This window comes from Oncorhynchus tshawytscha, linkage group LG31 (genome assembly GCF_018296145.1).
Source record: "Oncorhynchus tshawytscha isolate Ot180627B linkage group LG31, Otsh_v2.0, whole genome shotgun sequence".
NCBI lineage: Eukaryota > Metazoa > Chordata > Actinopteri > Salmoniformes > Salmonidae > Oncorhynchus > Oncorhynchus tshawytscha.
The window spans coordinates 32371458-32386186 of record NC_056459.1 but is presented as its reverse complement, the minus strand read 5'-3'; the positions used below and the strand labels follow the sequence as shown (position 1 = coordinate 32386186).

Below are 14729 nucleotides of genomic sequence, written 5' to 3'. Positions count from 1 at the left end.
TAAGATTCTGTATTTACGGTAGCATAGCTTCTCACGGTCCGACAGAAACCCAATCCCCTTTGTCCCTCAGTCTTCCCGCTCTTTCATTCATACCCAACCACCTTTCTTTGTGTAACCAGCCATCATATCGGTTTCGTCCGCTAGGGACTTTTTCTTTTATGACATGATTAGTAATCGATGTATGATCCATCCTGTGTATATGTAATTCTGTGTGATTATTTAGGTATTTAGTAAATAAATAAGGCATTTCTTTGTATTGTTGATTCAACTTGTTAGCCAGGGTTCGTGAAGATAAGCAAGAATTTTATGATGTTCTGAATAAGAGACTGAATAAGGTGACAATTAATAATTGACTGCTGTTGATAAAAATCCTGTTAAGGATTTTTGCCTAAAATATCATACCCAAATCTAACTGCCTGTAGCTCAGGACCCAAATCTAACTGCCTGTAGCTCAGGCCCTGAAGCAAGGATATGCATGTTATTGGTACCATTTGAAAGGAAACACTTTGAAGTTTGTGGAAATGTGAAAGGAATGTTGGAGAATATAACACAATAGATATGGTGAAAGATTATACAATGAAAAAACCAACCGTTCTTTTGTATTTTTTTTGTACCATCATCTTTGAAATGCAAGAGAAAGGCCATAATGTATTATTCCAGCCCAGGTGCAATTCAGGTTTTGGTCACTAGGTGGCAGCAGTGCATGTGCAAAGTTTTAGACTGATCCAAAGAACCATTGCATTTATTTTCAAAATTGTGTATCAAGATTGTCCAAATGTGCCTAATTTGTTTATTAATAACTGTTCATGTTTCATGTGCACTCTCCTCAACAAATAGCATGGTATTATTTCACTGTAAAAGCTACTGTAAATTGGACAGTGCAGTTAGATTAACAAGAATTTAAGCTTTCTGCCAATATCAAACATGTCTATGTCCTGGGAAATGTTCTTGTTACTTACAACCTCATGCTAATCGCATCAGCCTACTTTAGCTCAAGCGTCCCTTGGAAGGGACACCGATACCGAAGAAGGTGGCAAGATTTTTAAAATGTATTATTTTTATTCAACCTTTATTTAACCAGGTAGGCCAGTTGAGAACAAGTTCTCATTTACAACTGCGACCTGGCCAAGATAAAGCAAAGCATGTATGAGTCATTATGTTGTTATCTAGTAAATAACACTCAGTAATTGTCCTATGAAGTAGATAACAGTATGAGTAATTCTTCTATCTAGTAGATAACAAGATCAGTCATTCAGCACCGTTGGAAAACACTGAAGAGGAAGTCGATTTGAATCTTTACAGGTTCCTCACATCTAAGATACGGTGTAAATGTATGGAACTTAGCAAGTGCAGAGGATCACCTAACACGAGAAGAAAATTCATTTTGAACCTATTATCTACTAGAAATAAAAACATATTTATCCCACGCACTCAATTTTCCATATAATATCCCTTTACAAAAGGTTCCTTAAATCCGAAAGCCTTTCCCGAAAATTATCTTACACAACGCCCCAAAAAAAGAAAAAGAATAACAACGCCGTTGTTGAATGGGGAGGGAACACACATCGTCAAAGGCACAAAGGAATTCAAAGTCACAAAATTACAATAACAGAGAGCATCAATCGGCGTCCGCAGCGCTAGGCAGAACATCTCTCTCTAGCCTTCTGCCTACGTCCCATATGGCACGCTATACTCTTAGTGCACTAATTTGTGGGACACCCTATGGGACCTGGCCAAAAGTAGTGCACTATATAGGGAATAGGGTGCTATTTGGGACGCAAGCTCTGAGTAGGTGGCCTGGCTGGCTGAATGGCTGGCTGAATGGCTGGCTGACTGGCTGGCTGACTGGCTGGCTGGTTGCTGGCTGACTGACTGGCTGAATGGATGGCTGAAACGCTGGCTGAATGGCTGGCTGGCTGGCTGACTGGCTGGCTGGCTGAATGGTTGGCTGGCCGGCTGAATGGCTGGCTGGCCTGCTGAATGGCTGGCTGGCTGGCTGAATGGCTGGCTGGCTGGCTGGCTGGTTGCTGGCTGACTGGAGTAAAACAGTCTCAGGACAAGCAAGTGACTCAAAGTGAACTCAATCAATTTGAACATGGCTTTCCATAATATAATCTCCCCAGGGAGGCCTCTACTGCTACTCTACTGCTAAGGATAGCAGTCATATATATTCAGTAATGGGCTTTATCTTTCCATAATATAATCTCCCCAGGGAGGCCTCTACTGCTACTCTACTGCTAAGGATAGCAGTCATATATATTCAGTAATGGGATTTATCTTTCCCTGAGGTGCCAGGGGAGCCAGGGGAGACAGGGGAGCCAGCGGACCCAGGGGAGCCAGGGGAGCCAGTGGAGCCAGGGGAGACAGGGGAGACAGGGGAGACAGGGGAGCCAGGGGAGCCAGGGGAGCCAGGGGAGACAGGGGAGACAAGGGAGACAGAGGAGACAGGGGAGCCAGGGGAGACAGGGCCAGGAGCCAGGGGAGCCAGGGGAGACAGGGGAGCCAGGGGAGACAGGGGAGACAAGGGAGACAGAGGAGACAGGGGAGCCAGGGGAGCCAGGGGAGACAGGGGAGCCAGGGGAGACAAGGGAGCCAGGGGAGACAAGGGAGACAGAGGAGACAGGGGAGACAGGGGAGCCAGGGAGACAAGGGAGCCAGGGGAGCCAGAGGAGCCAGGGGAGACAAGGGAGACAGGGGAGACAAGGGAGACAGAGGAGCCAGGGGAGACAAGGGAGACAGGGAGACAAGGGAGACAGGGGAGACAAGGGAGACAAGGGAGACAGGGAGACAAGGGAGACAGAGGAGACAAGGGAGACAGGGGAGACAGGGGAGCCAGGGGAGACAAGGGAGACAGAGGAGCCAGGGGAGACAAGGGAGACAAGGGAGACAGGGGAGACAAGGGAGACAGAGGAGCCAGGCGCATCAGGTGTATGGAAGATCCTCTACTCCTCTCCTCTCTCTCTCTCATTCTCTCTATGTCTGTCTTTCTCTCTTTCTCTGTCTCTCTCTAACTTTCTCCCTTGGCCTGTCGGTCTGTCTCTCTGTCTCTCTCTCTCTCTGTCTGTCTTTCTCTCTTTTTCTCTCTCTCTGTCTCTCTCTCTTTCTCTCTCTGTCTGTCTGTCTTTCTCTCTTTCTCTGTCTCTCTCTAACTTTCTCCCTCGGCCTCTCGTCTGTCTCTCTCTCTCTCTCTTTCTCCCTCTGTCTCTCTGTCTCTCTCTCTTTCTCCCTCTGTCTCTCTGTCTCTCTCTCTTTCTCTCTCTGTCTCTCTGTCTCTCTCTGTCTCTCTGTCTGTCTCTCTCTCTGTCTCTCTTTCTCCCTCTGTCTCTCTCTCTCTTTCTCTCTTTCTCCCTCTGTCTCTCTGTCTTTCTCTCTTTCTCCCTCTGTCTCTCTGTCTCTCTGTCTGTCTCCCTCTGTCTCTCTGTCTCTCTGTCTGTCTCTCTCTTTCTCTTTCTGTCTCTCTCTATTTCCTCCTCTGTCTCTCCATCTGTCTCTCACTCTTTCTGTATGTCTCCCTCTCGCTCCTTCTCTCTCTATCTGCCTCTCTCTCTTTCTCCCTCTTTCTCCCTCTGTCTCTGCCTCTCTCGCTTTCTCCCTGTGTCTCTCCGTCTGTCTGTCTCACTCTCTGTCTATCTGTCTCTCTGGTCTGTTTGTCTGAGAGAGAGAGAGAGAGAGTGAGAGAGAGAGGTAGGAGAGAGAGGTAAAAGAGAGAGAGAGAGAGAGAGAGCGAGAGAGAGAGAGAGAGAGTAGAGAGAGAGAGAGAGAGAGAGAGAGAGCGGTAGAGAGAGAGAGAGAGAGAGAGAGAGAGAGAGAGCGGTAGTAGAGAGAGAGCGGTAGTAGAGAGAGAGAGAGAGAGAGAGAGAGAGAGAGAGAGAGCGGTAGTAGAGAGAGAGAGAGAGAGAGAGAGAGAGAGAGAAAGAGAGAGCGGTAGTAGAGAGAGATGTGAAATGATAATGCCACGTTGGGAAATACATTATTTTCAGTGCATATAGGGCACCCTTGACTGAGAGGATGATGAAGTAAAAGGCCCTTTAGAGAGCAGCCAGGACACTACATGGGGACGCAACCCAGGAGTAGAGTTAGTAGTAGTTCAGAGTTTGGACCGTATCCCAGCCTCCACTGCCTCCACTGCCTCCCAGCCTCCACTGTCTCCAAAGCCTCCCATCCTCCACAGCCTCAACTGTCTCCCAGACTCTACTGCCTCCACGGTCTCCATAGCCTCCACTGCCTCCCAGCCTCCACAGCCTCCCAGCCTCCACAGCCTCCCAGCCTCCACAGCCTCCCAGCCTCCACAGCCTCCCAGCCTCCACAGCCTCCCAGCCTCCACAGTCTCCATAGCCTCCACTGCCTCCCAGCCTCCACTGCCTCCCAACCTCCACAGCTTCCACTGCCTCCCAGCCTCCACAGCCTCCCAGCCTTCACAGGCTCCACTGCTTCCCTGGCTCCACTGTCTCCCAGCCTCCAGTGTCTCCCCAGCCTCCCAGCCTCCACAGCCTCCACAGCCTCCCAGTCTTCACAGCCTCCACTGCTTCCCAGCCTCCACTGTCTCCCAGCCTCCAGTGTCTCCACAGCCTCCCAGCCTCCACAGCCTCCACAGCCTCCACTGCTTCCCTGCCTCCACTGTCTTCTAGCCTCCCCTTTCTTCCAGCCTCCACTGTCTCCCAGCCTCCAGTGTCTCCACGCCTCCCTGCCTCCACTGACTCCCAGCCAGAAAGCCTCTCAGCCTCCACAGACTTCCCAGTCTCTCAGCCTCCCCACCTCAACTGCCTCCCAGCCTCCACGTCTCCCAGACAGAATGCCTCCCAGCCTCAAAGACAGAAAGGCAGAAAGTCTCCCAGCCTCCCAGGCTCACAGCCACCACAGCCGCCCAGCCAGGCAGCCTCACAGCCTCTCAGCCTCCACAGGCTCCACAGCCTCCCAGCCAGGCAGACTCACAGCCTCTCAGCCTCCACTGCCTCCACAGCCACCACAGCCTCCCAGCCAGGCAGCCTCACAGCCTCCACAGCCTCCCAGCCTCCACAGCCTCCCAGCCTCCCAGCCTCACAGCCTCCACAGCCTCCACAGCCTCCCAGCCTCCACAGCCTCCACAGCCTCACAGCCTCCACAGCCTCCCAGCCTCCCAGCCTCCCAGCCTCCACAGCCTCCCAGCCTCCACAGCCTCCACAGCCTCCACAGCCTCCACAGCCTCACAGCCTCCCAGCCTCCACAGCCTCCCAACCTCCACAGCCTCCCAGCCTCCACAGCCTCCCAGCCTCCACAGCCTCCCAGCCAGGCAGGTACTCTTGTTTCTCTTTTTCATTCACTTTCCTTCCTTCCTTCCTTCCTTCCTTCCTTCCTTCCTTCCTTCCTTCCTTCCTTACCTTTTTTATTTTTCTTTAGCCAGTCATTCTCCTCTTTATTTACCTTCCTCTTCTCCTTCTTGTCGTCCTTCTTGGTGAAGACGGTGTGGACCCACCAGATCTTCGTGAACATAGAACCGTACGCCAGGCTGAAGCCCAGGCCAAGCAGCCACAGACGGAACTGGCCAGGGGGAATAGGGGAAAGAAATATCAATAATGAATTGTGTCTATGCATTTATTAAACAATAACATTGCCCGTACGTAACTGGTGGGCCGTAACAAATACAAATACATTGTCAAATGTATTAATGTGTTAAATATAATAGTTATTAAAGAATTATTCATTTTCAAAAGTCTAAGTCAATACTTTCATTTGGCATTTATTGATAATGACCTAAACTACCCTCTACCATAAAACTCAATCCCCTATAATGCCTCAGTGGTAGGGCCCACTTCCTGTTAGCTGTAGGTGTAGTGTGAAGTTGCCCCCCGGATGCTGATCTTGGGTCAGTCCTTACTATTGATTTATGGTTAGGATCTGTACCTAGGGGAACACATCACCCCAGAGCGTTCCTGTACCCTTAAAACTCAAATCCCCCACGATGCTTTAGTGGTATGTCTCCACTTCCTGTGTACTTCCTGTGTACCTGGCAGACCACGGGGAACTGCTTCCTGTGTACGTGGTGTCCGTCGAGGCCCAGAGGGAAGACAGCAGCCAGAGCCATCATACACCCCACTGCCGTCATGTTGTTCAGGTAGGGCTGGGAGTTCTGGATGTACCTGCCATAGACATACACACACACACACACACACACACACACACACACAGACACAGACACACGCACGCACGCGCGCACACACACGCGCACGCACGCACGCACACACACACACACACAGATATTTCTGTCTGTCAGGCTCTATATCTCCGTCTACACGCATGCATGGTGACACACACACACACACACACACACACAATCTTCCTCTACACAATACCTCTGTCAGTCAGCCTCTTTATCTCTGAGACATTCACAGCATGCAGAAAGCCCAGACTGCCACACAGTGCGGGAAGATATTAGTTGTCTGTCACAAATGCAAACAAAGTTTGGGATTTAACTGTCAAAGCTCGCACACCGAGATGTGAATATCCTTGTTAAGAGTCACTCTGAAGAACATATACGCAGGATGTGTCAAGAAGAAGTGTGAATATTGGATAGCTCTGCCCTTGCTGATCATAAAAACAGCATAGACCAGTATAAATGTCCTGTTGGTCCATGCTGGTCTAGCCAGGTCAGTGCTGGTCGGATAATGGTCACGCAGGTCTGGCCAGCATGGTCTAACTGGTTCTGCTGGCAGACCAACATGGTCTAGCTGGTCTAGGTGGACTGACCAGCATAGTCTAGCTGGTTATGCTGGCAAACCAGCCTTCATTGTGTTTTCTTTCACTGGTGACCAGCTTTCACTGTGTTTTTTGCTGGTGACCAACCTTCGCTGTGTTTTGGACACTGGTGACCAGTCTTCACTGTGTTTTGGACACTGGTGACCAGCCTTCGCTGTGTTTTGGACACTGGTGACCAGCCTTCGCTGTGTTTTGGACACTGGTGACCAGCCTTCGCTGTGTTTTGGACACTGGTGACCAGCCTTCGCTGTGTTTTGGACACTGGTGACCAGACTTCGCTGTGTTTTGGACACTGGTGACCAGCCTTCGCTGTGTTTTGGACACCGGTGACCAGCCTTCGCTGTGTTTTGGACACTGGTGACCAGCCTTCGCTGTGTTTTGGACACTGGTGACCAGCCTTCGCTGTGTTTTGGACACTGGTGACCAGCCTTCGCTGTGTTTTGGACACTGGTGACCAGCCTTCGCTGTGTTTTGGACACTGGTGACCACCCTTCGCTGTGTTTTGGACACTGGTGACCAGCCTTCGCTGTGTTTTGGACACTGGTGACCAGCCTTCGCTGTGTTTTGGACACTGGTGACCAACCTTCGCTGTGTTTTGGACACTGGTGACCAGCCTTCGCTGTGTTTTGGACACTGGTGACCAGCCGTCGCTGTGTTTTGGACACTGGTGACCAGCCTTCGCTGTGTTTTGGACACTGGTGACCAACCTTCACTGTGTTTTGGACACTGGTGACCAGCCGTCGCTGTGTTATGGACACTGGTGACCAGCCTTCGCTGTGTTTTGGACACTGGTGACCAACCCTTCGCTGTGTTTTGGACACTGGTGACCAACCATTCGCTGTGTTTTGGACACTGGTGACCAACCCTTCGCTGTGTTTTGGACACTGGTGACCAACCCTTTGCTGTGTTTTGGACACTGGTGACCAGCCTTCGCTGTGTTTTGGACACTGGTGACCAGCCTTCGCTGTGTTTTGGACACTGGTGACCAACCCTTCGCTGTGTTTTGGACACTGGTGACCAGCCTTCGCTGTGTTTTGGACACTGGTGACCAACCCTTTGCTGTGTTTTGGACACTGGTGACCAAACCTTCGCTGTGTTTTGGACACTGGTGACCAGCCTTCGCTGTGTTTTGGACACTGGTGACCAACCCTTCGCTGTGTTTTGGACACTGGTGACCAACCCTTCGCTGTGTTTTGGACACTGGTGACCAACCCTTCGCTGTGTTTTGGACACTGGTGACCAGCCTTCGCTGTGTTTTGGACACTGGTGACCAGCCTTCGCTGTGTTTTGGACACTGGTGACCAGCCTTCGCTGTGTTTTGGACACTGGTGACCAGCCTTCACTGTGTTTTGGACACTGGTGACCAGCCTTCGCTGTGTTTTGGACACCGGTGACCAGCCTTCGCTGTGTTATGGACACCGGTGACCAGCCTTCGCTGTGTTTTGGACACCGGTGACCAGCCTTCGCTGTGTTTTGGACACCGGTGACCAGCCTTCGCTGTGTTTTGGACACTGGTGACCAGCCTTCGCCGTGTTTTGGACACTGGTGACCAGCCTTCGCTGTGTTTTGGACACTGGTGACCAGCCTTCGCTGTGTTTTGGACACTGGTGACCAGCCTTCGCTGTGTTTTGGACACTGGTGACCAACCCTTCGCTGTGTTTTGGACACTGGTGACCAACCCTTCGCTGTGTTTTGGACACTGGTGAGCATCATAAGCTAAAGAAAAAACAGCATCACACCACATTATGCTGGCTTGCAAAGTGATGTTAATTCCTAGTGATGTGCAGGTCGCAAATGATTCGAGAGTCAGAGTGACTAGTTCATTTTAGTCGTTTGTTTGACCTGCTGGCCGCAATGAATTCTACAGCAGGATTAATACTCGCTCCTCGGGTTCAGGGCTTCAGAGACGTTCTCCGACCAGCAACTGTCTATCATGTGGGAAAATATATTGATCATGCTGCAGGTAGCACAGAGAAGAAAAATACATGAATTGATAACCGATCGTGTGGTGCAAGAATGAAAACAATTAATTGATTACTGAATGTTATGATGGACGAATCGTTTGGGGGGACTGCAGTTCGTGAACGGTATTGTGCCTATGACTCTCACGGAAGTGCTCTAATGTACAACATTTAAATAAGCCCACTTCTAAAATATGGCCTTTGAGTGAACTTTGGCGATGGCGGCCCTGTGTGTAAGTGCTTCGTCCAAAGCTTGTTGAATGCAGGCAATGAAAAAATATATTGGATATTGAAAACAATTACCGAAAACATTTTCTATTTTGGCATCTTAAAAAATGTAAACTCAGCAGCCAATGGGCGGGTTTGGCTTTGGAAAAACAGGGTCATGACACGCTGGTATAAAAGATTTGGTAGACAGGGCGTAGGAATGCATAATAGGGTGGTTTTAGTTACCCAAATTACAGCGTGCCGTGTAAAGGCACGGGGACGAAGACCAAACAAACACGTCTACAAAACACAGGGTTGAGACCCAATCAAAAGAGCGAGGAGTACCTGGAATAAATAACACACGGAGTACCTGGAATAAATAACACATGGGACCAGACCTGTAATCATCAATGATACCACACGGGACCAGACCCGTAATCATCTGCACAATGATACCACACGGGACCAGACCTGTAATCATCTGCTACCACACGGGACCAATGATACCACACAGGACCAGACCCGTAATCATCTGCAATGATACCACATGGGACCAGACCTGTAATCATCAATGATACCACACCTGTGATACCACAGACCAGACCTGTAATCATCTGATACCACATGGGACCAGACCCGTAATCACCTGCGCAATGATACCACACGGACCAGACCTGATCACCACACGGGACCAGACCTGGACCAGACCAGTAATCAATGATACCACATGGGACCAGACCCGTAATCATCTGCTCAATGATACCTGTAATCACAATGGGACCAGACCTGTAATCATCTGTAATCATCTGCTCAATGATACCACCACTGTAATCACCTGCTCAATGACCAGGACCAGACCCGTAATCACCTGCACAATACACGCGGCACAAAAGCCAAAACGCAGCACAGGTACTCACACGACCAACAGGCATTGTAACAATAATCGACAGCCCAATGGTGAACCAAAGGGCACATTTATGCAAATTACAATCAGTGGGAATGGGGACCAGGTGTGTGTAATGACACAGTTCCAGAAGGATCCGTGACAGGGTCAGGTGTTATAAAGTTGCCTTAATGTTGCTTTGCTTCTCACGTCTACAATTTTTATCAAATGTATTTATTTATTTTTAGCAAGGAAACAAAATGCTGTTATGCCTAATAGGACAATTCATATAATTTTTCCAAAATGAATTATTGTTAACTTAGATTTCAAAGCTATAAAAATATTATCCCATTGTTATCATTAGCATTAGCATAAGCATAACATTATCATCAACATACATTATTGTTTCAATTAATTTCACCTATTTAAATATTTCCAAATTTCCTGGTAGTGGATTTCTTGTCCCCCCGACGTTTGCGTTACCTACTGGGGGTGTTGTCCTCGACGTTGGCCCCGGTGTCTCTGCCCCCTCTGTTGTATAAAAAACGCTCACTGTTGGTAGAGGAGCCAGAGGTAGCGCTGTCTGTGGATAGATGGTCTGACAGAGGGACTCTGCGTCTGTCAACGGCTTGTCTCTTCCTGTTTGGTGGTTTCTTCAGGATCTCGCCGGAGGGATATTAATCCAGCATTACTCTTAATAAGATCAACCGGTTCGATAGGATCATTAAGCTCGTCTCGTCGGTCGTAGTTGTAAATGAGAACTTGTTCTCAACTGGCCCACCTGGTTAAATAAAGGTGAAATTAAAAACAAATTAAAAAGTAGAGCTTACTGTGAATTGTGTCGATCTCTGTAATATCCTTTTTTTTAGTTGTTCAAGGATCAAAGTCATCAGGTCCAGTGATCATCTGAAAACATCCCATCTTCTCCCTCAAATATACAGGCATTGAGCATGTTGCTCCACCAAGGAGAGGAGGTAACATGGAGATCCTACTACTGCAGAGGGAGGCCTACAGGATATCCAATTGAAAAACATTGACCCCTAGTGGTCTGAATATGGACTTTTGATCTCATGCCCTTTCTTGTGGCCAATTATATTTTCAGTGAACAGGTCTTGTAAATGAATGTATTCTTTCTACAGCTTATACAGTACACCAAATATGTTCCCCTGGTTGATGATGTTTGCATTATGGTTGAACCAAAATATTACATGTAACATGTTGTTGTTGTTGTAAGGAATTGGAAATATTTAAATATATACACTACCGGTCGAAGGTTTTATCACACCTACTCATTCAAGCGTTTTTTCTTAATTTTTTAAAACTATTTTCTACATTGTAGAATAAACTCCTTCAAGGTTGTTGGAAAAGCATTCCCGGTGAAGCTGGTTGAGAGAATGCCAAGAGTGTGCAAAGTGGTCATCAAGGGAAAGGGTGGCTATTTGAAGAATCTCAACTATAAAATATATTTCTGATTTGTTTAACACTTTTTTTTTTGGTTACTACATGATTCCATATGTGGTATTCAACAGTTTTGAGGTCTTCACTATTATTCGCTTTGTCATTATAGGTTATTGTGTGTAGATTAATGAGAAAGAAAAAAATGAATCAATTTTAGAATAAGGCTGTAACGTAACAAAATGAGGAAAAAGTGAAGGGGTACTTTCCTAATGCACTGTATGTTCTGTTAAAGGGAACATAGGATATTCATGTACATATTGTTTGATGTTGATATTTTTCTATTGATAATGAGAAGTGTGAATTTATATTTTTCTACAAAGAAATTATAATGAACCAGATAATTGACCGTTGGAAAAAATATGTCCCCCCGGAGGTCGGGTCCCCCTGGCGGTCGGGTCCCCTAGGCGGTCAGGTCCCCCTGGCGGTCGGGTCCCCTAGGCGGTCGGGTCCCCCTGGCGGTCGGGTCCCCCTAGGCGGTCGGGTCCCCCTGGCGGTCGGGTCCCCCTGGCGGTCGGGTCCCCTAGGCGGTCAGGTCCCCTAGGCGGTCAGGTCCCCTAGGCGGTCGGGCCCCCTATACGGTCGGGCCCCCTATACGGTCGGGCCCCCTATACGGTCGGGCCCCCTAGGCAAAACAGTGTTGTGCATGGCTTGTATGCAAAGCACACATTATTTACTGGCTAGGTTGGATAGGCTTTTGTCATTCAACAGCATCACTTTCAATCTATCCTGATGGTATTCGATTCAGATATACATTGCCAGCACTGGTCCTCCACCGAAATGCTTGGACCCAACATGGCTCGTTGTTCAGTGTGTTGACTTGTTTTGGTGGAAGACTCCAATGGATGGCCTTATTGCTGCTGGACATTACTTGTAATTAGCAACATTGAATATTTGTATTGATTGGTGTCATTGTTATTGCTACAAATGTTATTTACATAGTGCGTTTAGGTTTCATAAAACGTAGTGCTGAGCAATTTGTGCTTATTGAGGTTGATTCGGTTAAAAAAAAAAAAAAAAATCAATTTTAGGTTTAAAAACATTACTTTTTTTTTTTTTACATTAAATGCACTATGTGGGTTGAATTCTGTAACAACACAGAATATAACAATTAATAAGAGTCCCACGATGGTAGTGACTGCTCATTACTGCTTATTTTTTATTAACCATCATTTATTCACAGTATGACTAATTAAATATTTCAGTTGTTGTGTATATTACATTGGTTTTAGGCCAATTTCATTACTTTATTATTTCATTCCCAGTCATCATCTCACCTCAAGTCAAATTTTATTTGTCACGTGCGTCGAACATAACAGGTGTAGTTTCACGACTTCCGCCTAAGTCGGTTCCTCTCCGTGTTCGGACGGCGTTCGGTGGTCGACGTCACCGGCCTTCTAGCCGTCGCCGATCCACTTTTCATCTTCCATTTGTTTTGTCTTTGTTTTACACACCTGGTTTCAATTCCCCAATGACATGTTCATTATTTAACCCTATGTGTTTTCCCCGTAGTTTTTGTGCGTGTTTGTTTATTGTAAGTTCGGTCCGTTGTTTGTAGGCCTGGTGATACTTCATGTATTTTGATATTTTGAGTAAAGTTCCTTGTGTTTACTCATCTCTGCTGTCCTGCGCCTGACTCCTCTGCACCAGCTACACCCAGACCACTACATGTAGACCTCACCGTGAAATGCTGACTTACAAAGCCCCTAACCAACAATGCAGTGACTCCTCTGCACCAGCTACACCCAGACCACTACATGTAGACCTCACCGTGAAATGCTGACTTACAAAGCCCCTAACCAACAATGCAGTGACTCCTCTGCACCAGCTACACCCAGACCACTACATGTAGACCTCACCGTGAAATGCTGACTTACAAAGCCCCTAACCAACAATGCAGTGACTCCTCTGCACCAGCTACACCCAGACCACTACATGTAGACCTCACCGTGAAATGCTGACTTAAAGCCCCTAACCAACAATGCAGTGACTCCTCTGCACCAGCTACACCCAGACCACTACATGTAGACCTCACCGTGAAATTCTGACTTACAAAGCCCCTAACCAACAATGCAGTTCAAGAAATAGAGTTAAGAAAATATTTACTAAACTAAAGTATAAAATAAAATAAAAAATAACACAATAAAATAACAATAATGAGGCTATATACAGGGGGTACCGGTACCGAGTCAGTGTGCAGAGGTACAGGTTAGTTGAGGTAATATGTACATGTAGGTAGGGGTAAAGTGACTATGCATAGATAATAAACAGCAAGTAGCAGCAGTGTAAAAACAAGGGGGGGGTCCAATGTAAATAGTCCAGTGGCCATCTGATTAACTGTTCAGCAGTCTTATGTCTTGGGGGGGTAGAAGCTGTTAAGAAGCCTTTTGGACCTAGACTTGGCCCTACGGTACCGTTTGCCCTGAGGTAGCAGAGAGAACAGTCTATGACTTGGATGGCTGGAGTCTTTGACGATTTTATGGGCTTTCCTCTGACACTGCCTGGTATAGAGGTCCTGGATGGCAGGAAGCTTGGCTCCACTGATGTACTGGGCCGTACGCACTACACTCTGTAGCGCCTTACGGTCTCGTTACCAGCGAAAACACAACGAATGCTGGTCACCAGTGAAAAACACAGCGAATGCTGGTCACCAGTGAAAAACACAATGAAGGCTGGTCACCAGTGAAAAACACAGCGAATGCTGGTCACCAGTGAAAAACACAATGAAGGCTGGTCACCAGTGAAAAGCACAATGAAGGCTGGTCACCAGTGAAAACCACAATGAAGGCTGGTCACCAATGAAAACCACAATGAAGGCTGGTCACCAGTGAAACACATAATGAAGGCTGGTCACCAGTGAAAACCACAATGAAGGCTGGTCACCAGTGAAACACATAATGAAGGCTGGTCACCAGTGAAAAACATAATGAAGGCTGGTCACCAGTGAAAAACACAATGAAGGCTGGTCACCAGTGAAAAACACAATGAAGGCTGGTCACCAGTGAAGGCTGGTCAAAAACACAATGAAGGCTGGTCACCAGTGAAACACATAATGAAGGCTGGTCACCAGTGAAACACATAATGAAGGCTGGTCACCAGTGAAAAAACTGGTCACAATGAATGAAGGCTGGTCACCAGTGAAACACACAATGAAGGCTGGTCACCAGTGAAAAACATAATGAAGGCTGGTCACCAGTGAAAAACATAATGAAGGCTGGTCACCAGTGAAACACATAATGAAGGCTGGTCACCAGTGAAACACATAATGAAGGCTGGTCACCAGTGAAACACATAATGAAGGCTGGTCACCAGTGAAAAACATAATGAAGGCTGGTCACCAGTGAAACACATAATGAAGGCTGGTCACCAGTGAAACACATAATGAAGGCTGGTCACCAGTGAAACACATAATGAAGGCTGGTCACCAGGCTGAAACACATAATGAAGGCTGGTCATAATGAAGGCTGGTCACCAGTGAAACACATAATGAA

The 14729-nt window shown here is 47.5% G+C and overlaps 1 protein-coding gene across 1 annotated transcript in view; it reads right to left on the bottom strand.

Annotated features, from left to right (window-relative positions):
- The window catches only part of LOC112229197 (gamma-aminobutyric acid type B receptor subunit 1-like), a 306296-nt gene that overhangs the window by 26088 nt on the left and 265479 nt on the right, over window positions 1-14729 (bottom strand). The window contains exons 17-18 of the mRNA XM_042310436.1: window positions 5984-6116; window positions 5401-5517 (exon numbers count right to left, since the gene is read on the bottom strand). Of these exons, the coding sequence (XP_042166370.1) occupies window positions 5401-5517; window positions 5984-6116 (250 nt within the window). The remainder of the gene's footprint in view (window positions 1-5400; window positions 5518-5983; window positions 6117-14729) is intronic.